Raw genomic sequence first — 27,260 nt, 5'->3', positions numbered from 1 at the left:
AACTTCTTAAGTCTCTTATAACATGATTAAGCTAAGCTCTCTATTTTGGGTTTTCAATAAATTGCTATATGTTAACTTTTTTAAGAGTTTTTATACTTGAGAAAGGAATTATCATCATGATTATCAGATTAAACAATTTTCATTTATCAAAATACTATTTAAGCATGTATTTTGGCTTATTGAAATAAGCTACTTAAACCTTAAGGTTAAAAAGTTTCGAGAAATTGGGGCTTGCAATACACTGTGATTCCTGACCTGTCTAATGTGCACAACTTAAAAAATCTATTAAAGGGATCGAAGCTTTTATATTTTTACTGTTGATATCAACGTTTGGTCCAGTATCATTTGAGAAACATCTGTGCACATGACCATACATAGATCTGCTGCATATGAGTAATCAATTAGTCATTTTTTATTAACTGAATAAACAAGATTCATGTAGCCAATTATTAAATTCCAAGTTTTTAGCATAAGTCAGAAAGTCTTAAACAAATCTCTAAGCCTATCTATTTATAGAAAGTAAGACTCAAGAATTGAGAGTAATCAACTTGTCAATTGACCTTCTGTCTTTAACACACAACAAATAAAGAAACAAGCTTTACAGGAATGTTAATGCTTACCTTCTGACTGTGATGGGTTGAGAACTTCCTCTATCGATACTTCATTCCCATCTGGCTGCTGGGCCTCCTGGGATTCTGGTGAAAGAAAGAAAACTTCATGAAACACAAATGTCAAGGCTTTTTCAGAAGTATGTGGACATTATCATTTTGCCATGAATGTAACATCCCTGACCATACAAAGTTTGCCTAAAAGACTAAGGCATCTGCTTGTGCAGTTCTGACATTAATGAAAGGAACGACTTATAAGATATTTCTATTCAAAATAAAAATCCCTTGCTCAAAAAAATAAGTAACAAATTATTATCCACTTTATCTCCTCTATTTTCGTAAATCGTAAACCGACATATACCTGGAGCATTAGGAGTAGTCGTATTATTCTCAGCAGACTCTTGCACATCAGCCGTGGTCTTTTTCTGCTTTGCAGTAACACCACCTTGACTATGCTGGTTCACACTGCGCGACAATGTCTCCAGCGGCTTGAGACCAGCATTCACTGTTGCTGCCATAAATGGACTAGATAGATCCAGACTATACGGAATCCGCGCTAAATCTGTCACTAAGCCTCTCTTTAACAAGTTTTTCACCATATTATTCATTAAAGTCTGTTGCCCTTTGAACACTTGATTCGGGACTTGGCCAGGGGTGGGACACGATTCTATCATAGTGTTAATGATGCCCACCAATGCCTGAACACGTGTGTGTTTGTCTGAGCTCTCTGGCAGGCCTAAAGCTCGTTGGAGCGCAGATTTCACCTCACTGACGAGGGTCAATTGCGCCTCGGGACAGTGGTTGCATGATGCAATACTTGCGATGAACACGCGGGAAAGAGCGGGACAGTCTTTATCACCCATGTTACCACTTGCGTGAAGTAAGTGATCCAGTACAAACGCTAGCACTGAGCAGTCCTGAAACATTTAAGAGAAAATGATTTACACAGTGAAATTTAAACACTAGCTGTGTATTTAATTTTACCTCCCTTAGGTAAGGCAAACAAGAGTAACTCTAAAGGGTGCTTGCAATTTGGTTGATGAAATATACAAAACACAACTAACATCAAGCAGAAACAAGCTTGTCTTTGAACTATTTATCAAAAAAATAATTCCAAGTTTTGTTTTAGATAAAAATGTTACATTATAAAATTTTACAGCAGCGAAATAAGCTTAGCTCTGTCAGCAGTTCTGAATGCCCTGCATGGTAGATATGCTTGGTGAAATGCTGGTTAAAGTTAAGGTACAAGTACGCCTATACACTTGGGAGATAATAAATTTTCGTACTCATTTCTTAAATTCATAACCATACCTCTTCAAGCAGTTCTGACTGCTTAGCATGGTACATATGCTGGGTCACAAGCTGTGTGCAGTTACAGTACGACTTTATGATCTCCGAGAGGATCCTTAGGATGTTGGACTTCGTTAACAAGGGTTTCTGTATCTGTTTGTCTTCCCCAGATTTCCCATCTGTACCCTTGTTGGCTCCATCACTGCTACCCTCAGCATTGACCTGAAAAGAAGCTTCTGCTGATTAAGGTATGTCTATTATAACGTACAAATATGTATTTCTTGTGTTTGGTGAAATAAACCTCCACAAAAATATGTTTAACAAGCTCTTAGTCTAACCAATATGGACTTGCCTTTCGGAATTTCTCAATATATCTGTTGGCAACCATTAAGGTATGAAAGGGAGAACTAAAGAAAATTCTATAAAAGCGATTAATTCAAACTGAATATTTGATTAGTCAATATTTATCCAAAAAATGACAGTTTACCAATTAAATTGCTTGAATATGCAAACTAATCAGAGATAGCCTGCAGAAAAGTTATCCAGTGTGTTACCATTGGCCTCTGATGGTTAAATTCTTACAGGCCATAAACCCATATGTTCTTGAGATATATTTTCGACTTAAAAACAATGCATGAAAAGCAGCCCCTACCTGATCATCTTCAGTGTGTAACATCTCAGCCGTGCTGTTTTGCCTAGTGATCTCAGACTGCCGATCTGTTAGCTCAGTAACCACCTGTTCTAAAACCTCCGATAGTGACTGGGACATCTTGCCCTCTCCACTTCCACCAGCACCTAGAAAAAAGTTGGGTTTAGCGCAATTTTGGGACAACATGATGTGAAACATTTAAGATCAAAACTGCAGATCTGTAACCTCAGTAAACACCTGTGCTATCACCTCAGACAGTGACCCTGATTGCTTCCACCACAATGTTAATATATGAGTTTAATGATAAGTTCATTTAATGATCACAACATGATTTATCTTCATACTTATAATCTAAGATATGATCTAATATTATGACTGTCCGTATGTCAGCCAAGTTGGGGGACACTAAGTCTTGCTGTGTTACTTTTAACAATGACAACTAAAGTAAGAACATCAGTGTTATCAATTTTTAATTTCCAAAAAAAATTAAGTTCATGTTCATACAAAAATTTAATATGAAGCATATCATTTGTGATCTTATTTCAAAACTTTCATTCCACGACATTTATACAAAAAAGAATTGTTTTTTGAAGCTGATAAAGCCCAGACTCTGAAGACGACCCCTATCAACTCCCAGAAACTGCCTCATTAATTTATTAATGATTACCACCTTTTCCTAGGGTAATGTCCCAAGGACATCAATGAAAAAGGGGTAATAGTGTTCTGGGGCTGTCTTAAGATGATCCACCTACCATCTTCATTATTCCACGCATATTTGACCACAAGGCCGTCCAGTAAGCTCTCTACCACATCCTTCATGGGGGAGACAACTGTTGTACTGGACATCTGCTTGGTCGCAATGCACCGCAGAATCTGGGGAGCGTTTGGACCCGTTAACCGTGACTCTTCCTCATCTAAAACAAATCAGAGGATCCTTTTTGCAAAGTTTGATGCACCTATCAATATTGCTAAAAAATACATTAGGTTATATTAACACTGAGAACGCAACTTTTTTTCACTTAATTTGAAATTCAATATACAGGGTTCCCAATAAGTAAGATAGTAAAGTAACCGATCAGCTACTACTTTTAAGTTCAAATATTTTTCCAATTTTGATCCTGGCATTTTGGCCGCCAGCCAGTTCTTATTGAGGACAATGAATATATGTTTATAGAGTTAACTAACAAACCTCACCCCTATAAGACTACACAGTAAATATGAATAGATCTAAACACAACTTACCTCGTTTAGACGGGGGAGGTAGGGCAATCCTCATGCACTCCTTGCCTATCTCGGCAAACAGGTGTGGGTCACGGCAAGCTGCAGGGCTGAGTACACGTAGAACATAGTTCATCTCCTTGGCCCCGAAACTCCTTTGTGATACACCACTAATACTTGACCCTGCACCGGAACACGAGTTCTTCACCACCTAAAAGAAATGACAATATGTGATAACCATTCCTGTTATAATGCATTTAATCTATGGCCAAATGTTGACTTAATTACTGAGCAAAGCTAACAATTACTTTTCAATCGATAAAACTTATATGATGTTGGTCGCAGATATTGCAAATATTTTCAGTTTGGAAAAACAGAATGTTGTGTAAAACAAGGTAACTTCTGTGGTATTGAATCATGAATAAGATTTGACGTAAAATCTACCGCCTTTTCCCCATTCATATTTTCAAAGCAAAGTTGACTCAAGTTCTACTAATTTCAATAATCATTATCTCCGTCATACCTTCTCCATACAGTATCTCAGTGAAGCCGGCTCCTCAAGAATGTGTCTGAAGATCAGTGTGACGAGTGACAAGAATCCCTGGAACGCCGACGCCTGTGTAAGCCCAAGTAACAGTCGAGGACCGCCCAGCTCAGCAAATTGCAAAGCATACTTGTGTTCCCGTGTCAGTCGCAGGATCAGGCGTAAGGCTGCGTGTAGAGTCTCAGCTTCTACTGGCACACTGATCATACTCACTACAGAGCTGAAACATTTGTTTAAGATGGTTCAACTAAAATGTCCCATGTGTTCACATCAAGTTATAGTATGACTAAAAACATAGTCTCATAGCACACTTCGATACTACAAATTGAATTTAGCAGCATTTTTGTTTTTTTGGCGCAGGTAACAAAAAAAACAAGATATTTATATACTCAACTATCCCATGGGTATATATATAAATTTTAGGCCCTGACATGTTTCTTAAACAAACACAAAAAAAATCTCTTCACAAGATCTTTCACCTACCTGATGATATTTGATATCTGTGCTGATGTGAGGCCCGTCACAACTTTCACCGCAGCTTTGTCCTCTGTCAAGGCCCCAGAATCTGTGTCCATCTTATCCACCTTACTGTCGGACACTGCCTGGGCCTCTGATGTGTTTTCCTCTTTCTTTTCATTTGACTGTTTTATTTCCATCGTTGAGAGCGGAGTCAACATAATTGGCCTCCTGTTTCCAGTGTCCTCGTTGATCTAAAACATACAGACACAATATATGCATGTTAAGGTTATCCGATACCAAATCATGTGACGTTGGATTACTTGGTGACTCTGTACCAAATCATGTGACGTTGGATTACTTGGTGACTCTGTACCAAATCATGTGACGTTGGAAATATAAAAAATATACCAAATACAATATCACAAAAAATATTTTTAGACCTTGAAAGATAAGTTATTACAAATCTAATAGAAAAAATAAAGAATAAAAATACAAACTGCAAAAGCATTATCAATACAGTATTGTTAGGCATTTCTTCCATACATTTCTCTGATATAATTAGCAAGCAATGCCCTTTAAAAACATACCAAGACAATTTGGGGTGACCTTTTTTTTTCTTTTTTTTTTGTCGCCTATAGATAGCTCTATAATATGACAAGCCTATTTTTATATCAGATAGATCTCAACTCTTTACTTTCAAAGAATTACAATCTTGGACATGCTTGGCAAGACTTATCTTTTTAGATTCCATCAAATCCATTTCATTGCATGGCTATGAATCTTATGCTACTGCCAGGCTGGTAAGGATTTTGACCTAATAACTAAATTCTACTAAATCTTGACAATCATGTTCATATTTCTATACTTAAATCATGGAACTGAATTAACTGTGCAATGCCATTGCAAGGCCATGAATCTCACACTACACTTCAGGCTGGTAAGCATCTTGATTTATTCATAAATTTCTGCTTAATCTTGACAATCATATCCATATATCTGTACCTGAACCATGGAGCTAAAGTGAACGGTGTAGCGTCGTCGTCCGGCTGTGAATCTTATACTACTCTCCCCTGCCTGGTAGGCATCGTCTATCGTCTTGTTATTCCCTGCAGTATACTTGCACCAGCGACCATTCGAGTCATCAAACCATTTCCAGGTGTGACAGTTGTTCTGTAAAATCATAGCACAAAAATAAATAGATAACCCCAATTCTATATCAAGACAGTTTTTAGCATTCATAAATGAGTGTGTTCAGGTTTTACTATCAAACACAGATTCTTTGATAAGCCCAGTGGTTAGTGTATTTGCTTCTCCTTAAGGCGTCCAGGTTCGATTTCGGGCCTCGGCGTATGTGAGTTTGGTTCGGTGTCACCAGGACAAGCAGGGGTTCTCCAGATTCTACTGTTTCCCCAACAATACAAAACCACTCTCTCGCATAACGTCCACTTAGCTTTAATCAATTAAACTTCCTTCACAACAGTTGTAGAACAAACTAGAAGCGCCGCAATGCGACGAAACCAGGTTTTTGTTATGGGCAGTCAGAAATTATAGCCAATTAATTTGTTGTATGACTTTATCTTTTTGATACCAATAAGCTAATATATTGGATATGTCATTTGCTAATTAATAAAAATTCTTAAAAAATTCTTAATTCTACATGCTACACTTAAAAGCATATGAAGTTTAGTTTCCAGCACCCGCCTATTGGAGGCAGAGTCTTATTTCCAGCATTGATGATACACAGATCCTGCAGAGATTGTTGAATAAAATGTTTTCTTGAATGTTAGAATGAAATTAAGAAAAGATCTTACAAGATGTCAATCAAATTTCTAAACAATACTGTATCACCAATGCTGCAAGAGTGCCGCTTCTGCTAAAGCTACCATAAGCTGGATTAAGGCATAAACTTGTTACCCAATCAAGTAAGAAAGTTTTGTTTTTCTATAAATCAACAGAAAAATTAACTTCCCTTGTAAAATATTCTCAAAAAATCAGTTGTCTGCTTTTTAAAAAAAAACTTAAGTTTTTAACTTACACTCAACAAATCAAGTACCTTGACCTTCTGAAGTCCCCACCCTCAAAAGCAAGTTCAATCTGCAGCTTCATATAAGCTATATTCACACTAAGATTCATCACTATCCATCAATTATAACTAAGTTGTTGGGCAGAAAAACATTTTTCTATTTTTAGGAACAGTGACCTTCACCCCACCTCCCAAGCTAGCTCTTCACATAAGCTACCTTCGCTCTAAGTTTCATCAATATCTATCAATGCTAACTAAAGTTATTGGGCAGAAACCATTTTTCTATTTTTAGTAACAGTGACCTTGACCCCATCCCCCTCAAAAGAAATTCTAAGCTTGCTCTTCACATAAGCTAATAGTACATACACACAAAATTTCATCAATATCTATCAATCCTAACTAAAGTTATTGGGCAGAAACCATTTTTCTTTTTTAGTAACAGTGACCTTGACCTTAGCTTCACCCCCCTCAAAAGCAATCCCAAGCTAGCTCTGTACATAAGCTACCTACACACTAAGTTTCATCAATATCTATCAATGCTAACTTATGTTATTGGGCAGAAACCATTATTCTATTTTAAGTAACAGGCGACCTTGACCTTAGCCCATCCCCCCTCAAAAGCAATCCCAAGCTAGCTCTTCACATAAGCTACCTACACACCAACTTTCGTCAATATCTATCAATCCTAACTAAAGTTATTGGGCAGAAACCATTTTTCTATTTTAAGTGGCAGAAACCATTTTTCTATTTTTAGTAACAGGCGACCTTGACCTTAGCCCCACCCCCCTCAAAAGCAATCCCAAGCTAGCTCTTCACATAAGCAACTTACACAACAAGTTTCATCAATATCGGTCAATGCTTACTAAAGCTATTGGGCAGAAACCATTTTTCTATTTTAAGTAACAGTGACCTTGACCTTAGCCCCTCACCCCTCAATAGCAATCCCAAGCTAGCTCTTGACATAAGCTACCTACACACCAACTTTCGTCAATATCTATCAATCCTAACTAAAGTTATTGGGCAGAAACCATTTTTCTATTTTTAGTAACAGGCGACCTTGACCTTAGCCCCACCCCCCTCGAAAGCAATCCAAAGGTAGCTCTTCACATAAGCTACCTACACACCAAGTTTCATCAATATCTGTCAATGCTAACTCAAGTTATTGGGCAGAAACCATTTTTCTATTTTGAGTAACAGTGACCTTGACCATTTTTCTATTTTAAGTTATAGTGACCTTGACCTTAGCCCCTCCCCACTCAAAAGCAATCCCAAGCTAGCTCTTAACATAAGCAACTTACACACCAAGTTTCGTCAATATCTATCAATGCTAACTAAAGTTATTGGGCAGAAACCATTTTTCTATTTTTAGTAACAGTGACCTTGACCTTAGCCCATCCCCCCTCAAAAGTAATCCCAAGCTAGCTCTTCCCATAAGCTACCTACACACCAAGTTTCATCAATATCTATCAATGTTAACTTAAGTTATTGAACAGAAACCAATGTTTTGACACCCACCCGCCCGCCCAACGACAACCTCAATCTAATAACCCGGTTTTCGTTGAAAACCTGGTTAATAAAAGTTTAAACTAAACTTTGATTACGATTGGGCCCTTACATGGTACACATAACTAACTGTAATAAGCGTACGTTGAATAAAGTTTAAGGGGCAGACAGACATTGAGAAATATGTGTATGTCAGTTAAGTCATAGGTCTTTTTTTAAACCCATGAGTGTTGACTGGATTTCATAACTGATTCCTTACCATGGAGACCTCAGCATCCAACTTTCTTCTTGATATGACGGAAACTTTCTCATACAAATCCAGCAACAACAGTAGTGGAGCCAGCCACCTGGTGATATAAACAGGGTTTAACCTTTACCATATATCTAAGCTAAGAGACAAACATTAATAAGACCTAAAAAATATTTATGGTGGGAAGACCGTTCATTATTATTCAATTTCTTATCAATTCATAGATTGTCAGATCTCGTTGTATGCATTCTAAACTGAACAGTTGGAGCAGATCAAATACTTCAGAATGAGTGCATTTAAATCTGAAGAGTGCATTTAAATTGTGAAATAGATAATTACTTCAACATGATAAGTTTGCCCAATCAAAACTTAACATTTAACATAGTACACCTACTTTGGGGTTGGAGCATTCTTTACAGCGAGCAAGTACTCTTTGCCAGCCATCATAACCTGGACTAACAGCTCAGTCAGATCGCTGTTCTCTACGGCTTCTGCACACGGCATCATGGTCTCCTGGTGATGGGATAAAAACATGATTACAGAATGTTACATGCATGACACACAGTAGATGTGCAAAATTGCAAGCTTTTAAAGAAGTCACAAATTCATACCCTTAAAAGATAGTCCTAGTGTGAGCATTTGCTAGTTTTGCACATAGTAAAATGAATAGTTTTCTATTTAAATTATTTGCTTTTTTTCGAACAATTTCATTTTCTTTTTCATCTGGGTATTAATGTACACCAATTAAATTGACTTCGTGAACCCACTAAAACATATACACACTCCTGAGCACAGTGGTCTGAGATGTGGCTAGGGTAGGTAATATTTGATAAAGCATATAGAGAGCTGAATATTCTATCTTCTCTACTGTGTACGTAGAAATATACATGAAATTTGCCTCTCTAAATGCACGTATACATACTTCAAACAGCAGAGTGAAGAGGTGTATGCGGACAGCAAACTTGGAGGCATCCTGCTCTGCTATGGGGTTTGAGAAGTCTGATGGAGAGGACAACGACAGGATACTTCGAGCTAGCTTCTTTATCTGAAAAATACAGCCATGGCACTTTACATGCAACTCTTACTTTTCACCTGTCTGGGCGACAGGCTGGTCCGGTATACATAAAAAACATCTGACTTAATTCATTAACCTAAGGTAAGTATCCCACTTGTCATATGATCAGGCTTGTGCTGGTAATGCTTTTAACTTTGAACAGAAGACTAAGCAAACCCTTGACTGGGTGTACAGTCAAACTCAATTGGCTTGAACTTGCTTGGCTCGAATTCCTTGTTCGCTCCAACTGAATGTAAGAGACAGATTTCTATATACTGATGGTAAGCATTCCCACTTGGCCCGAATGTCCTGAGGCTTGATTTGTGGATCCCTGGGAGTGTGAGCCAACAAGGTTCAACTGTATATGCAAAAAAAAAACTAATAAAAAATTTGACAGACTAAACAGTTTCTGTATCCTTACCTCGTCAACTAATGTATTGAGGGCCATGTTCTGCCACTCCTGACCGTTCCTCTGAGTGACCACAATAAGCAGCTCACAGACACGATACACTGTCTCTGGCAGCATGTCCAGCAGGGCCAGGCAGCCTGTTGTAACAAGTGTAAGAAACATTATACCATGTGTTGAAGATATCTTGTTCCCATACAATATGGATCACGGTTAATCAGACATAGGTCCTCCTTAATGAAACCTTGATCATTTTAATGAGACATGTATAATTGTTGATGAGACGCTGATCATAGTTTTGTCTCAAAGGCCTTGTATACAACTATGCTTAGTTTCCCACCTACCTGGGAATAGGTTGCTGGTAAAGTTGTCCAGGGTGGCCTTGCTCAGAGGCTCCTGGCTGTCTTCTCTCTTCTGCTCAGTCTCAGCAGCGGCCTTCTCAGCTTCTTTTTTCTTGGCTTCCTCTTCAGCCTGAAATGTAACACAAGCAGAATTATACTACAAAAATGCACATGTATTATTTACAGACACTTGAATGTTTTCCAATTCTGCAGGTACGAATTGAGGGAGTCCAGATGGAATCAAATTCCCAAAAATGAATCTCAATCATGATTGCAATCATCACTCTTAGTTTGACATGTTTGACAAGTCATGTTATCCCACAGAAAGTATCTAACAAGTTTAGAACTCCACATACTCTACAAACTGTTGATCAGATAAATATCCAATCTTTACCCATTTATACTGTAGATTATACACTAAGAATCCGTTTTTAAAATATTAAATTGCGGACAATAACACGTCAAGCGAACATTGGAATTTTTGCTTTTTCCCTGAAATTAAATTTAAAAATAGTATTAAGAGATACTACTCAATTTTTCCAACAATTTTTCTGCTGCGTGCTATATATATACCTAAAATTATGGTATTACCCAGAGACAGAGATTCTATAAATAGTTACCTTGGCTTCAGGTTTAAGTGAGAGAGCTATTGCCTGCATCATTTGTTCATCTTCATCCAAGTCCACTCCTGCTATTTCGGGCATACTGAATGGGGGCTGCAGAGAACAGAACTATTTGTTTCACAGTATAGAAGACAATGTTGATACAGGATTTACAGGATTCGATCCATGAACCTCTGGATTGCTGAAAGACTTTACCACTGGACCAGTAAGGTATGAATTATTAATTATAATAAGCTGACGAGAGCGCCGCAGAGCGAATCCCAACTCTTGTCCACGCTTTTCCAGTTAAAAGGGGCTTAATTCAACAATTATCAGTTACAGTTATGGCCCTTGCTATGCATGTGTGAACTGTGTCTGGCACCATGTGTAACTGGTTTAATTTGACTTTCTTGAACTGTTTTTGAGTGATGGCCAAGCTTACGCCAACTACAGGGCTACCCAAACTGATTTTCTTCTACAGATTTTCTTCTACATAGAGATAAGCTAAATATCACTAATTCTTACTCATCTTTTCGTGTTATCAATATTAATTCAGCTAATAAAAAGATAATTTCCATAGATATTGTCAGAACTTGAACCCTATGACTCAAAGAACCACAGGGCTTGATTTACGGACATTTCCTCTCGCTATTTGTTTACTCCATGGAGCACCATTCATAATGACCATGGGAAGAGAATAGCTTAAGACACTATCAATATTTCAGAAATGTTTAACCGTAAACAACTGTAATCAAATATAAAATGAAAATACAGCCAAGGTCAATGACATGTACAAGACGTTTTTTTGATTTCTATAATTGAGCCCTCACCTCTGCAGCAGTGGGGTCAAAGTTTGTAAGTAGATACTCTGTGGCCTCTTCCAGAGTCTGGGTGTGGTTCAAGGCGTCTATACAGCTGGCACGAGTGAACCCCATCTCCATCAGCTGTAATAACAGAATAATGATGTAGAAGGTCAACCAATTATTTTGACTTGCTTTATCATAAGTTTAATGATTCAGAATTCCTTTAAATTATTAAGAATGCGAAGTAAGTGAGTGGACAAGAAAATAAGAACACACAAACATTCATCATTGCCAGATAAGTTTTTAATGCCATGTCACAAAGGGGACACAAACATAAACATCTGATGCATGATCTGCAATGGAACTTCTTCCACAGCTTGTATTTTGGCTATAATGGCAATATTGACACTCCAATTTAATCAGCACCCTATTTAAATAGATTATGAACACAATTATGGCATAATCTTCCAATATGATACAAAATGCATATCCAAAACCATACAAAGAAATAGCTATGTTAAGCAAACTAACCGCGGTGACATATCCCTCGTTGACTGGCCTGGCAGTCGAGGCCCCCACAAGGGTCCCTGATGAGCTGGACCCTGCGGCTCCGACACCTGAGGCCCCGGCAGCGGCGGACGAGGGGCCTGCAGTGGCCCCATTACTTTCATCTTTCTTCTGCTTTGACAGGTGCTCCTTAAATGGGGAAAACAATTGACATAAAATGAAACTGGATTCAGAATGGCCTCAATTCAGCATCATGTTGTTGGATATAAAATAATATCTTGTGGTATGCATATGATCTATAGTAAAGGAAATTCCAAGATTATTGGTATGCATATGATCTATAGTAAAGGAAATTCCAAGATTATTAAGTCATAAAACGTCATATATACAAGCCTTTCCACAAAATTTACAAATAAATTTGTCAAATGAGGTTTCTCTGAAACATAAATCTTGCATTTGACCAGACCTAATTCAGAATGTATACAATGAACTTGTAAAAGGACATTCACTAAATCCCAGCTATTAAATTACGAAGCAAGGCAAAACTAAAAAATATATTTTTTGTTTCTGGTAATGGCCTGAAAGCTGATTGGTTGGTAGAAAGGGATTTACAATAATTAATGGCAATTATACTTTTTCTTCTTGTTTCAGGTCAGTTTACCATTCATACTCCAATTATGGACTGAAAATTTGGTCAGCAATAAATATCTTAAACTAAAGTTGTTTTTTAGGCGTAATATACCTGTATAATGGTCTCTGCTTTGAATATATGGCACAGGATGGCTAGGATGGACTCAGACATGCGGCCACCAAACACCTTCAAGGGCTTCTTGTTCCACAGGTTCATAACGGCCATGAACGCAGCCTGAAAACAAGACATTTAACAAAATATAAAAGCTACCAAATTTTGCCATTATATTCATTAATAGAATTGATATACAGCCTTAAATTTGCTTCCATGAGTTATCAAAATTCCTTCTAACTAACATGAAGATTTGGCCGGAAGCGGGGCCTCAGACAATTGAAGAGATTGATTTTATAGCATATTGAGACCACTAGTTTGAAACATGAAGTAGAACACCTAAAAGACTTGAGCAATGTGCCCATATATTTGCCAGGGAGAGGTACCTCCAGTGATTTTTTTTTGAATAATGTTAACTGCCTGTGGCTTGCAAATTGGGAAAAAGTAGACTTAGGAAAAATACAAAAGCGGCCAAAATAGCTAAAATAATATAAGTATGCATGTTTTAACTTTTTTATGCATACATTATGCTGTGAAAGAGTAAGTCTTGTCAAGATTTGGTTAATATTTCAAGAAATTCATTGCTTTTTAATTCATGAAAGTAATCTACATTTATCAAATTGGGAAAAAATTATAAAATTTTGGGAAAAATGGAGTTTTTCGCAAGGGGAAACAGCCTTAAAAATGGCAGTAAATTGCACCAAAAAAATCACTGACCTCATACAATTTAAGAGATAGATTTTATAACATATTGAAACCACTAGTTTGAACCATCGAGTAGAACATCTAAGTGGCTTGATCAAAGCGCCCATAGCTATGGCAGAGCAGGGCCTCAGACAATTTTAGAGATTGATTTCATAACATAATGAGACAACTCGTTTAAAACATCAAGTAAAACTAATTAAACAATCCCCCTACCTTCTGAGCCCCTATGAGGTACTGTATGGGGTCAAAGGGCTTGAGGAAGGTGCCTGTGGCTTTGGCCGGGAGCAGATGTGTGGACTCGAGTACTGTCTTCGGGTTGACCATCTTCTCAATCAGCATGAGCCATGCGTCCAGGAAACTCCCAGTACCTACTAAGATAACAATGCATTGGAATTGAAGAAATAACTTATATCATTTGCAAGTATGAACATTGTATCTTTTACATAATTGGCAAAATACGCTTGTAAAACTGGCACATTAAAAGTTGTTTTTCTTTCAGTACTGTTTTGTTTTAAAAAAACACAAAAATATTTAATAAAAAAAGTAAAATTTTATTAGTCTGCTGTAGCTAATTTTATTAGTCTGCTGTAGCTAATAGTCTCTGCTTCTTAAAATTCAATATTAATAAAAATAAATCAAAATCTTTTTTGCTTCTTAAAATTCAATATGCATCAAGATAGGCAGGAATGTTCATAAAGGTACAAAACATGTCTGTTAACTAGTCCATCAACTTACAAGGTAGTGCTGGGTCCTCCAGCCCTTCATTCAAGGCCACAGATCCATTGATGGATAACGCCCAGTTGAACACACTGAAAACAGACAGTTTAAAGTTTGAAACACTCTGTTCCCATTCCTTGGTATGGCTATAATACAAATATGCTTTCATTTATCCTTGCCAGTGGAGGTCTAAACTGTAAGGGGTGGATCTGTCCTGGTTAGACTCATCAGTATCAGATGTTATGATGATGATGAGTCTAACCAAGGCAGATCCTGGCTGTTTAACAGCAACTTGTTTTTTAGCTTAAGTTCTTTTACATAATTTTCAAAATACATTATACAACTTTCTTTTAAATTCTGAAATTTTATGTCTAAGTCAAAAAGTAACATCAACAACAAGATGTATTGTTACGTTGCCCTTCAACTTTTTTACTTTTGCATTCTGCCCTGTCAGAGTGACCTATATTCAAGCCAGCCCGTACACATGAATGACAGCTAAGTTCATGGACTTAATGATCAAAATACAACTTCCTTTAAATTCTGAAATTTTATGTCTGTCAAAGTCAAAAAGTAACATCAACAACAAGATGTATTGTTACGTTGCCCTTCGACTTTATTTATATTGCATTCTGCCCTGTCAGAGTGACCTAGATTCAAGCCAGCCCGTACACATGAATGCTAGCAATCGTTTTGTTAAAGGCAAATAAATGATCAGACTTTATAACATTGATGATAATGTCAAAGTCAACAGCAACATCAACAACAAGATATGTTGTTGCATTGTTTTTGACTTTACAAGTCTTGCATTCTGCCCTGTCAGAGTGACCTATGTTCAAGCCAGCCCGTACACATGAATGCTAGCCAAAGTTCAAAGACTATAAGATCTTCGCGAATATGTGATTAACGTCAAAGTCAAAAAGTAACATAAAGAACAAGATGTATTTTTTTGTTGCCCTTCGACTTTATTTATTTTGCATTTTGCCCTGTCAGAGTGACCTAGATTCAAGTCAGCCCGTACACATGAATGCTAGCGCAAGTTCATAACCCTAATAATCGAAGGAAAACTTTCTATTATGTTCTACAATTTAGTGTCAAAGTCAAAAAGTAACATCAACAACAAGATGGATTGTTACGTTGCCCTTCGACTTTGTTACTCTTGCATTCTGCCCTGTCAGAGTGACCTAGATTCAAGCCAGCCCGTACACATGAATGCTAGCTAAGTTCATCGATATAATGATCAAAATAAAGCCTTGTTTTAAATTTAATGTCAAAGTCAAAAAGTAACATCAACAACAAGATGTATTGTTACGTTGCCCTTCGACTTTGTTAATCTTGCATTCTGCCCTGTCAGAGTGACCTAGATTCAAGCCAGCCCGTACACATGAATGCTATGTCAGAGATTCTACATTCAATCTGCCTAAAATTTGAAAACATGGGGCAATGGGCCCTCATACTTAAAAAGTAGAGGCCATTTAAAAAAAAGATTGGCCTGGCCAGAGACATAGGCCATAAAAGAGTAACAAGCCTGAAGAAAAGTTCTTATGATCACAACTATTAGCATGCCTTCTAAATGTAGTGGTTTTGTAATTTCTGCACTCATAACTAGTAAATACATCACCTTTCTTGTGATTAAACAAAGTGTGCATTTCCTTTCATCATACAACAACCAAAAAAGTTGTCAGTTGTCATTTTTTGAACGATCTGGTCACTTTGTCTTATTAAAGGGCTGTGGGCTTGTATTTAATGTACATGAATATTTCTTTGTAACAGAAGTTTTAGGTTCTAAATCTAACTTGCCAAATAAATCGCATGGCGTAGGAACATCGCAAGATGTGAGTTTTATTTCCACTTCTTTTCATTTAAATAGCTTCAAGTATAGCCAAATCCATAATGTGAAAACTTATCTGATGACATTTATGATTAATATCTTACTGAAACCGATTCAAGACTTACTCAAAGAGTGCTGTCTGTCCATCACACTCCATGAAGTTCTGAAGCATGAGATGGTAGGGTTGTTTCTTGTCGTCGAACAACATCACAGACGTGAACCCCAGTGAACATACCAGGAATGTCAACCTGAGGGAGAGTAACAAGTATTATATTACTATACATCATGTAGATCTTTGATTCACACAAGCATAATTTTTTTTATCCACATGGCTCTTTTATAACATTCTAATCAAGTAAACTTGGTTTTCGACAAATACATATATGCAGGGTTCTCAAAATGTTTGAGTTGAACAGGCCAAATTGAATTTGTAACAGGCTTTCTAGGGGGGGTCATCCCCCCCCCCCCCCCCGCTGGTCTTTTTTAAAACAAGAATGCAATTTCCTGCATTCTGAGCCATTTAGAGTACTGTGCAAAATTTCGATAGAAATACTGTTTTGTACATAAGTTCACATACAATATACAGAAATGTCATACATAGCATACATTCAGAGAAAGACCTTGACAAGTCACCACATCATCACTGACTAAGCCGTTTTGGATTGGAAATAGAAAAAAGAACACATTTTAGACCGATTTTTTAAACCATTTTCTTTTCCTGAAGTTTCCGGCAAACAAATCAAAATAAGAATCCATCAAATATATAAACTAAAAAGAGAAATATCACGCTAACTTATGCAACAGGTCTATAATAAATGGATAAATACTCAATGGTATTTAATTACGGTATTCATAATTACAAGTGGCTGTTTGTGGCCAAAAAAAAAGTCATCTACCGTATTTCACCTTAGAGTTTGGACACCTTTAAATAATTATTTTTTTGCTGTCAGAATTCATAGAAAATTACCATTTTTAAATTTTATCTACATGTATTTTAAAGCTGCCTTTTTTCTTCATGTTTGCATTTTACCACTTCTTAATTTATCCGTAGTTATAAATGGTCATAAACTTATTTATTATGCCTATAAGTGTAAATCCTTCATCAAATTAATTAAAATCCCATTAAACACCATTTTATACATGCATTGAAATGAATAAGCACATTCTATCGCTTCAGATCAAACAGTCAGATTGTGTGACGTCACATAACTGACAGTTATACCCACGAGGAGAGCATGGACATTGCTATGCAGGATTAATGTGTCTGAGTGGTGTTTTCGATTGTAACTTTAGTATTTCATTTCAAACTTTAATTCATCACATTAATTAGTAACCTATATCATTGAATGAGTATAACTGTACGATTATTACTTCTTACAGTCTATATTATAAAGTGTGGTACAAGTTCCAAAGTTTATTGGCAGAACTTTTAAAATTACAAAATGTCATGTCTTTGTTTTCCTAATCCCTTGATTGCCCTTCTTGTTTCTATAATCCTCCAATAAATATTTCACACTTCCTCTTTTTCTACAGGCAATAAATCGCTTAGGATGGATATTAACTAATTAACTTGTCACAGTTGTGTATATGGTTAGGTAATCTAGCCAGGCATTGTTAAGATAAAAATCAATAATCTTTTGTCTGTGAAACTTGGTAACTGTGAATGTAATGATTGATGTCCTTTGGGTGTCCAATATTAGGTACGCAAAATATTATTATTATTATTTTTGAAAATAATTACCGGTGTCCGAATTTTTAGAGTGTCCGAACTCTAAGGTGAATAATGGTATATTCTTTTTTTGGACATCGGCAATGTGTTCTTCTAACAGGAAAGCATGCTTGCGCATGCAAGAATTACGGAGCATTCTTACCAATACGATTTAAAACCTGAAGACTCTTACATACGCCGAAGTAAGAATAGATAATAAGTATTAAATATGTCAGAAAAGAATGTAACCTTATGGTTTCTAGAACAATTCTAACCGGCCGATTTCTGGTTTTAACCGGTCAAATAGGCCGGCGGCCAGTTCATTTTGAGAACCCTGTATATGTACTTCATTTAGCACAATTTTCACACACTTTTCAAACTAGTGAGCACAAAATAAGTAACAGGTTAACAAGAGCTGTTACCGAGACAGCGCGCTGGACTATTCCGCTGCTTTTCAGTGTAAGGATTGAAAAGTTTTGGCGAAACATGGATCACTGTAACATTAGATTAGTTTTCAATGCAATACATGATGTATTTGCTGAGATATTATCATAAATGTGGTTACATGGAAAATTTAAACCAGAATTTCTAAGTCCAAAAATAAAGGGCCATTATTTGCAAAATACAGTTATCTAACTTGGATATTTAAGTAGTTTGGGTGGTTGAGTACCATTGTATAAAGTCTCAATGCAATACATGAAGTAGTTGCTGAGATATTAACCTATGTGTGCTAACATGCAAAACTTTAATCATAATTTCTAAGTCGCATAAAAAAGGGGCAAAAATAATATAATATGCAAGATAGAGTTATCTTTCCTGATAAATTAAGAAAGTTGAATGGTTGGGAGCCTCTGTATGAAGTTTTAATGCAATACATGATGTATTTGAATTTCAATGTCGAATAAAAAAAGGTCCATAATTTAAATTAAATGCAACATAGAGATATCTTACTTGGTTATTTAAGTAGGTTGGATGGTTGAGTACCATTGTACTAAGTCTCAATGCAATACATCAAGTAGTTGCTGAGATATTAACCTATGTGTGCTTACATATGCAAAACCTTAACCAGAATTTTTAAGTCAAATAATAAAGGCCCATAATTTGCATTTTATTGCAAAAAGTGTTATCTAACTTCATTAAATTAGTAGTTTAGATAGTTGGGAATACATATCTAAAGTTTCAATGAAATACATGATGTATTTGCTGAGATATTGACTTAAATGTGGTTACATGCAAAACCTTAACCAGAATTTTAAGTCGAATAATAAAGGGCAATTTATTGCATTAAATGTAAACTAGAGTTATCTAACTTGGTTAATTAAGTAGGTTGGATGGTTGAGTACCATTGTCTGAAGTCTTAATGCAATAGATCAAGTAGTTGCTGAGAAATTAACCTATGTGTGCATACATGCAAAACCTTAACCAGAATATCTCAGTCCAATAATAAAGGCCTATTATTTCCATTAATTGCAAACTAGAGTTATCTAACTTCATTTATTTAGTAGGTTAGATAGTTGGGAATACATATTTAAAGTTTCAATGCAATACATGATGTATTTAATGAGATAATGACTTAAAGTTGCTTACATGCAAAACCTTAACCAAGGCGAGATGCCGATGCCGACGCTTGGGTGAGTAGTATAGCTCTCCATATCTTCGAATAGTCGAGCTAAAACTGGCAATCAAGGTCTGTTAGGTATAAAGATCTTCTCGACTAATCATTTAACCTTCAGCATTATTTATATAGGGCTAATATAAATTAATTGCTAGATTCTCATCCAATTTCTTGGGGCGACATTTCAATTTTTCATTTTTCTTAAATTGAGATTTCTTAGATCAGTTAAATATGAGTTCATGCTCTTTTTTATGCATAAGGAACCATATACAGACAAATCACAAACGTATCTTAACAATTCTCCTTTTCTACATGTGAATATTACTGTATACACCAACATCCTAGGGATGAATAAGCGCTGTTCCCTGACAGTAACGGACAGATACGCAAATACAGACCCTAGCTCAACATTTTTATATGCATCAATAAAACAGAGGGGGTGTGGAAGAAAATCTAGCAATTAATTTATAGTCGCCTAAACTTTTTTCATCCCTTTCTTCACATTTTTACTTAAATCTCATACCTAAGTCTAGGGTGTGGTGAATACTGAGGAGGTTCCCATTTGATCCCATCTGTCAACAGTTTACACAACCACTTGGCCAGGCTTTGAGCTGATGGATTCGGAACTATCGGCATTGTCGGCGGCATTTGATTTCCACGCTGTCGGAGACGTCCACCAACAGACAACTTCACCAGAAGTCCAAACAACTCTGCCAGCGCTCGCCCAAGCCTCGAAGAAACTGTCATCAAGGGCTTCAACTGCTTCACTTGAGCTTGCAACGCAGGAGACAACTTTGTCTTCTTTCCCTCTTTCTCTCCTGGCGTCGTATCATCTGTCTCCATGTTTATTGGGGCATCTGAAGTTGACAGCGACTCCATCGCCTGGCTAACACCATTACTCCCAGGGCTCACAGAGGCTCTGGATAACAGATCCTCCTCCTTACTCTCAGATTCCACCTTGAAGTCTTTAGGAAGGAGTTTGTTCATATCAGCTCTACCAAAGTCTGTATCAGATGGTAATTTATCCTCACTACACAGGGCAAGAAGGACTGTGCTCTCCCATACGAGTGACGTGTACAGCTTACTGAGGCCAGACAACACTTTCTGACCCAGTGGCGAGCCCCAGTGACTCACCGAGATATTTCTCATATCAGTCTGTGGAAATGAAATATCAAATTAAATTGCTTGAAAATAAGACATAGTTGTATTACAAAAGAGAAAAAGCGGATTATTAAGATGACAGAATTGCTTTAAAATAAACTCTCACAGTAGTTTAGAGTGAAATATAGACTTTCATAAAACTCTTCAATGTTAACATATTTTAAGTCAAATGCTGTTATTATCTTTATTATTATTCTAAATTAAAATTATTAATAAGCTTGTCTTCCTTCAAAACTAGAGACACACAAAATCAACATTATCACTTTCTCACCTGCCCCATCTTGCAAACATGCACGAACATTGTAATGTACGCATGCGCCGAGGAGAGGGCATGTAACAACGGTGTAGCCGAGGGTGAAAGGGTTGCGTCCGGTATGTGGGCCACAATGGCGAGTTCTCGTAACAACACAGAGCCTCCTGGGGGATCTAGAGGCTGGTGTAGGGGTTCAAGGCTTTCTAACACAGTGTTCAGCTTCTTCAGGCCTTCTTCAAGCACTTTTGGATCTCGTAGTAACGTCTGTGAAAGAATGGGGAAAAACTTACTGACATTTAATTGACTTGATTACAAATCTGCTCCTTAATCAAAGAAGTTTTTACAATATTTTATATCAATAAATTTATCCCAAATTGTAAATCCTTTTTTTAACCCAATATGACCAGTCTTACTAAAATAAGACACATTTTACAAATAATAAATCTAACATACCAGTAAAAAATGATCTTTATGTCTTAATATCTTTTTTCAGTAGCTTGTGAAGGCCTTTGTCATTATAAAAACATGAAAACTATTAGACTAATGGTGTTTTTCTCTACCATAGGGCCAATATCAGGCCCCATTTACAAATCTGAAAAGATACTTTTTTTACAAAGTTTACAAATCTGAAAACAGTTATATTCTACATCATTTCCCCCCACCATTTTCTACATAAATTGTTGCAAATTCCATCTGAAAAGTATATTTCAGAACTGAAGTCACAATTAGACATTGCTAGATAATAATCAGAAACAATTATTTTTAAAACTGGCTTTTCAACAATTAAGTGTAGTATTTTTTTTCCACAATTTGATTATCCCTCACAAAATGGTGAGAATAAACACTTGGACTAGACTAACCAATATGGCCTTGCAGACTGAGGCGACGGCCTGACATGCTGGAGAAGCTGGAAATTCTATCGGCAGGTTTGGCAGTCCAAGGATTTCCATAAGCTCAGGTAGGCCGTTCTGTCCGACAAACTCGCGGCAATGGTCATCTGTAGAGTTGTTACTGAGTATAGCCTCAACAAACTTCATCTGGAGATGGAATGTAGAATTTAATGTATAAATAACTATGAAGGGTTGGGTTTGTTAGTGAGTTTAGCTTCAAAAAACTTCATCTGGAGATTGAATATAGAACTCAAAGGTATAAACAACCAAGATGTTTTTTTTGGTTTTATTTTAACATCATTTTTACCATAAGGATCAATTGAAGGTGCCTTATACTTCTTCCTAATATTGAGAACCACCTAAGTACAAATAGTTCCAATCAGTTAACTAAATTCTAAAAATAGCCTTTATATGGACACTTGTGCAGTGCATTTATTATCTTTTATTTAGTCAAAGTCAGAAAGTAACATCAACAATAATATGTATTGCTATGTTGCCCTTCCACTTTATTAGTCTTGCATTCTGCCCTGTCAGAGTTACCTAGATTCAAGCCAGCCCGTACACATGAAAGCTACCCCATAATCAAACACAAATACATATTAGAGATTCTGAGTTTTAGTGTCAAAGTAACAAGAGCTGTCACAGAGACAGCGCACTCGACTATTCCGCCGCTTTTTAGTGTAATGATTGAAAAGTTTTGGCGAAACATGCATGGATCAGTGTTAGATTAGATTTCAATGCAATACATGATGTGCGGAGATATTAACATAAATGTGGTTAATGCAAAATTTTAACCAGAATTTTTAAGTGTAATAATAAAGGGCCATCATTTGCAAAACACAGTTATCTAACTTCAGGGATGTGACTGACCTGGAAGCTGGAAGGCTGAAACCATTCCGGCCATTGGTTCTTGGTGCACTTTGGGGGTCAAAAGCACACTGCCTTAGATGAAAAAATGGCTTTTTAGAAGCTCTTCAGACTTTAAATTTGAAGTAAACTGGGATATCAACTCTAACAACCAAAAGCACACTTGTATCTTTTTTTTTTTTTGGGGGGGGGGGGGGGGGGGGGGGGGGGGGTCCCTGGGGCCATAAGATCCGCAGGATTCCGCATCCCGGGACAAATCACATCCCTGAACTTGATTATTCAATTAGGTTGGGTGGTTGAATACCATTGTATAAAGTCTCAATGCAATACATCAAGTAGTTGCTGAGATATTATCCTATGTGTGCTAACATGCAAGACCTTAACCAGAATTTCTAAGTCAAATAATAAAGGCCTATTATTTGCATTAAATGCAAACTAGAGTTATCTAACTTGGTTAACTGAGTAGGTTGGATGGTTGAGTACCATTGTATCAAGTCTCAATGCAATACCTCAAGTAGTTGCTGAGATATTATCTTATGTTTGCTTGCACACAAAACCTTAACCAGAATTTCTAAGTCAAATAATAAAGGCCTATTATTGGCATTAAATGCAAAGTAGAGTTATCAAACTTGGTTAATTAAGTAGGTTGGATGGTTGAGAACCACTGTATCAAGTCTCAATGCAATACCTCAAGTAGTTGCTGAGATATTAACCTATGTGTGCTTGCACGCGAAACCTTAACCAGAATTTCTAAGTCAAATAATAAAGGCCTATTATTTGCATTAAATGCAAACTATAGTTATCTAACTTGGTTAACTGAGTAGGTTGGATGGTTGAGTACCATTGTATCAAGTCTCAATGCAATACCTCAAGTAGTTGCTGAGATATTAACCTATGTGTGCTTGCACACAAAACCTTAACCAGAATTTCTAAGTCAAATAATAAAGGCCTATTATTGGCATTAAATGCAAAGTAGAGTTATCATACTTGGTTAATTAAGTAGGTTGGATGGTTGAGTACCATTGTATAAAGTCTCAATGCAATACCTCAAGTAGTTGCCGAGATATAATCCTATGTGTGCTAACATGCAAAACCTTAACCAAGGGGTGACACCGTGAGTAGTATAGCTCTCCTAATTCTTCGAATAGTCGATCTAAAAAGTAACATCAACAATAATATGTATTGCTATGTTGCCTTTCGACTTTAGTAGTCTTGCATTCTGCCCGATCAGAGTGACCAAGATTCAAGCCAGCCCGTACACATGAATGCTAGCCCATTTTCAATGACAATAAGATTCAAGTTTATTTGTTTTAGTGTCAAAAGTTAAAAAGTAACATCAACAACAAGATGTATTGTTACGTTGCCCTTCAACTTTGTTACTTTTGCATTCTGCCCTGTCAGAGTGACCAAGATTCAAGCCCGCCCGTACACATGAATGCATCAATTTGACATTGAGATGTCATTTATTATAATGTGAAAAGTCAAGCATCGCAGATCAAAAACTAATGCTCATCTGTTGTTCTTTAGTCAAACAGAGGGGAATAACTCCACAATAAATCAATCCAGAGTTATGGCCTATGCTTTCTTGCGCATACTTTCTCTAAAAAATGTGAACCAGATTATCTTGAATGATTAATGAGTTATTGCCCAGGCTTATTTTTCACATGCTTATGACAACAATGACAGAATACCTAGACTTGCTTTCGTTGGAAATACCCCCAGAAATATCAATTTTATATTCCACTCACCACATTAAGCACATAGTCCATTAGGGGTATTGCATGCTTGTCTGGACCTGACGACTGGGCTGTGGCCCCACTTCTGGAAAGAGAAAGGAAAAGAAATGTAAATCGTTTAGGGAATGTACAAATTAAACTAGAGCTGTCACAGGAGTGACGAATACCCCAAAATGCCGCCTGGACACAGGAATGGCAAACCATTCCTTTGAAAAGAGGCCATAACTCCAAGGTTACTGCACACTGCATCTTCTTGTTCGGAAACCGATTTTCTATTTTCGTAACAGTGCACAAAAACCTTTACTCCACTGGCCCCATTTTCAATCACAAGCATTGTCTTCACAGAGGCTGCCTATACAGCAAGTTTCATCACAATATCTCATACCCAATTAAAGTTATGAAGCAGAAACCATTTTTCTATTTTTAGTAACAGTGACCTTGACCATGGCCCCACCAGCCCCAATATTGAATTTGACCTGTATCTTCTGATGTTACACCTGTGTACCAAAACTTTTTCAAATCTGTCAAGCCTTTCATGAGTTATCGTCCGGAAACCATTTTTCTATTTTTAGTAACAGTGACCTTGACCCCACCAGCCCCAATATCAAACTTGATCTGTATCTTCTGATGTTACAACTGTGTACCAAAAATTGTTCAAATCTGTCTAGCCTTTCATGAGTTATCGTCTGGAAACCCTTTTACTTTTTTTAGTAACAGTGACCTTGACCTTGGCCCCACCAGCCCCAATATCAAACTTGACCAGTATCTTCTGATGTTACACCTGGGTACCAAAAATTTTTCAAATCTGTCTAGCCTTTCATGAGATATCGCCCGGAAACCATGACAACCGACAGACCGACCGACCGACAAGCTCACTCCTATATACCCCCTCAAACTTCGTTTGTGGGGGTATAATTATCTTCTCATACATGTTATTGAGATGCAATTTGTGACCATTTTTTTGTACAGCATCTGGTAAAATGTGCTTATTTGTGTCAAAGTCAAAAGGTATGCATGAATGCTAGTTAAGTTCATTGACAAAATGCTCAAAATAAAACTTTCTTTCAAATTCTTAGTCAAAAAGTAACATTATAACAAGATATTTTGTGACCTTGCCCTTTATCTCTTTTACTCTCTCATTCTGGCCTGTCAGAGTGACCTAGATTCAAGCCAGCCCGTACACATGAATGCTAGTGTAAGTTTGTTGCCATAATGATCAATATAAAACTTTCTTTTAAATTCTGAAATTTAATGTCAAAGTCAAAAAGTAACATAAACAACAAGATGTATTGTTACGTTGCCCTTCAACTTTATTAATTTTGCATTCTGCCCTGTCAGAGTGGCCTATATTCAAGCCAGCCCGTACACATGAATGCATTATCAGTAGTTTTAATTCATACAAATCATTAACTTAACAGTCAAAGTACAGAACACTGGTGTTTTAGAACCTAATCAATTGAGTTTTTAAAACAAAAAAATTACAATGGCTTATTTCACCAGCATAATCCTTTCCAGAAAAGAAACACTTAGTGTCAAAATGAACTATACATACTTTCATGTAATCTTAAAAAAGTCAAACATTAAAGAACAACATTGAATTAAATGTTAACAATAACAACTATTTACAGAAGACCCAACTCACTGTGATGATTCTGATTGTAATGGTTTGGTCCCAGCCCCCTCCTGACTCTCCGCTGACACCACACCTGCAACGCCCCCTGCTGCAGAGGCACCTGTCATCTCCTCTTCCTCCTCCTCCTCATCTGATGACCCCCCATCCTGCACCTGGGGCGACCGCACGCTTAACAGCTGGTCTGCCTTTGGGGCTGGCTTTTGACATACATACTGCTTGTCACTACCCATCTGGTTCACTTCTTGAAGCAACTGAAGGAAACAAGGTAGATAAACATAAGTTTAACTAATTTACTTTATTTAGTTGTGAAAATAGTTGAATGCTTCCATGAATAATTCAAGGAGTCCATTTCCTTGGCAAAAACCAGAACTAGATTCTTTTTGATAGGCCATTTAAAGGTTTCCCTGGTCTGGATTGAACCCATGACCCCTTGAGTGAGGGGTGGGCACGAAAACTACAAGACAACTCTCACCCTCAAGATAAGATTTATTTCGGCACACATATGAACAAACATTAATAAAAGTTGAATGGCTAACATATCATAAATAGCTTATCAAATAAAACTCCTCTCTCACTTCATTGACTTTGCTTTCAGAGCAATTTTTGACACAATGAAGAGAGACCTTGGTTTCAGCCAACTGTACACATGAGCTAAGCCAACTATTCTAGGTAATAGTCACCTGATGATAAGATTTCCTTATTAATTACTTGAATGTCAAAATCAAGAAGTAACATAAACAACAAGATGTATTGTTCCGTTGCCCTTCAACTTTGTTACTTTTGCAGTCTGCCCTGTCAGAGTGACCTAGATTCAAGCCAGCCCGTACACATGAATGCTAGCTAAGTTCATTGACATAATGATCAAAATAAAACTTTCTTTTAATACTTAAATTTAATGTCAAAGTCAAAAAGTAACATTAACAACAAGATGTATTGTTACGTTGCCCTTAGACTTTATTAATCTTGCATTCTGCCCTGTCAGAGTGACCTAGATTCAAGCCAGCCCGTACACATGAATGCTAGCTAACTTCATTGACATAATGATCAAAATTAAACTTTCTTTTACATTTAATGTCAAAGTCAAAAAGTAACATAAACAACAAGATGTATTGTTTTGTTGCCCTTCGACTTTATTAATCTTGCATTCT

The 27,260-nt window shown here is 36.8% G+C and overlaps 1 protein-coding gene across 7 annotated transcripts in view; it reads right to left on the bottom strand.

The window, feature by feature from the left end:
• Window positions 1–27,260, bottom strand: part of LOC128218453 (E3 ubiquitin-protein ligase HUWE1-like) — a 98,046-nt gene that overhangs the window by 47,507 nt on the left and 23,279 nt on the right. For 6 of the 7 annotated variants that reach the window (XM_052926121.1, XM_052926124.1, XM_052926122.1 and 3 more), the window contains exons 22-47: window positions 26,122–26,363; window positions 24,492–24,564; window positions 21,847–22,023; window positions 21,005–21,250; window positions 20,096–20,727; window positions 16,375–16,497; window positions 14,440–14,513; window positions 13,918–14,075; window positions 13,000–13,122; window positions 12,282–12,446; window positions 11,778–11,891; window positions 10,966–11,061; window positions 10,349–10,475; window positions 10,020–10,144; window positions 9,467–9,589; window positions 8,939–9,057; window positions 8,554–8,641; window positions 5,771–5,938; window positions 4,793–5,019; window positions 4,289–4,529; window positions 3,790–3,976; window positions 3,300–3,461; window positions 2,551–2,693; window positions 1,920–2,120; window positions 970–1,525; window positions 621–695 (exon numbers count right to left, since the gene is read on the bottom strand). In XM_052926121.1, the coding sequence (XP_052782081.1) occupies window positions 621–695; window positions 970–1,525; window positions 1,920–2,120; window positions 2,551–2,693; window positions 3,300–3,461; window positions 3,790–3,976; window positions 4,289–4,529; window positions 4,793–5,019; window positions 5,771–5,938; window positions 8,554–8,641; window positions 8,939–9,057; window positions 9,467–9,589; window positions 10,020–10,144; window positions 10,349–10,475; window positions 10,966–11,061; window positions 11,778–11,891; window positions 12,282–12,446; window positions 13,000–13,122; window positions 13,918–14,075; window positions 14,440–14,513; window positions 16,375–16,497; window positions 20,096–20,727; window positions 21,005–21,250; window positions 21,847–22,023; window positions 24,492–24,564; window positions 26,122–26,363 (4,765 nt within the window). The remainder of the gene's footprint in view (window positions 1–620; window positions 696–969; window positions 1,526–1,919; window positions 2,121–2,550; window positions 2,694–3,299; window positions 3,462–3,789; window positions 3,977–4,288; window positions 4,530–4,792; window positions 5,020–5,770; window positions 5,939–8,553; window positions 8,642–8,938; window positions 9,058–9,466; window positions 9,590–10,019; window positions 10,145–10,348; window positions 10,476–10,965; window positions 11,062–11,777; window positions 11,892–12,281; window positions 12,447–12,999; window positions 13,123–13,917; window positions 14,076–14,439; window positions 14,514–16,374; window positions 16,498–20,095; window positions 20,728–21,004; window positions 21,251–21,846; window positions 22,024–24,491; window positions 24,565–26,121; window positions 26,364–27,260) is intronic. The other variant, XM_052926123.1, reaches the window with a different exon arrangement.

Source organism: Mya arenaria, chromosome 14, assembly GCF_026914265.1.
Source record: "Mya arenaria isolate MELC-2E11 chromosome 14, ASM2691426v1".
Taxonomy (NCBI): Eukaryota; Metazoa; Mollusca; class Bivalvia; order Myida; family Myidae; genus Mya; species Mya arenaria.
Note: the sequence above shows the minus strand (reverse complement) of the source record. Positions and strands in the feature narration are given on the sequence as shown.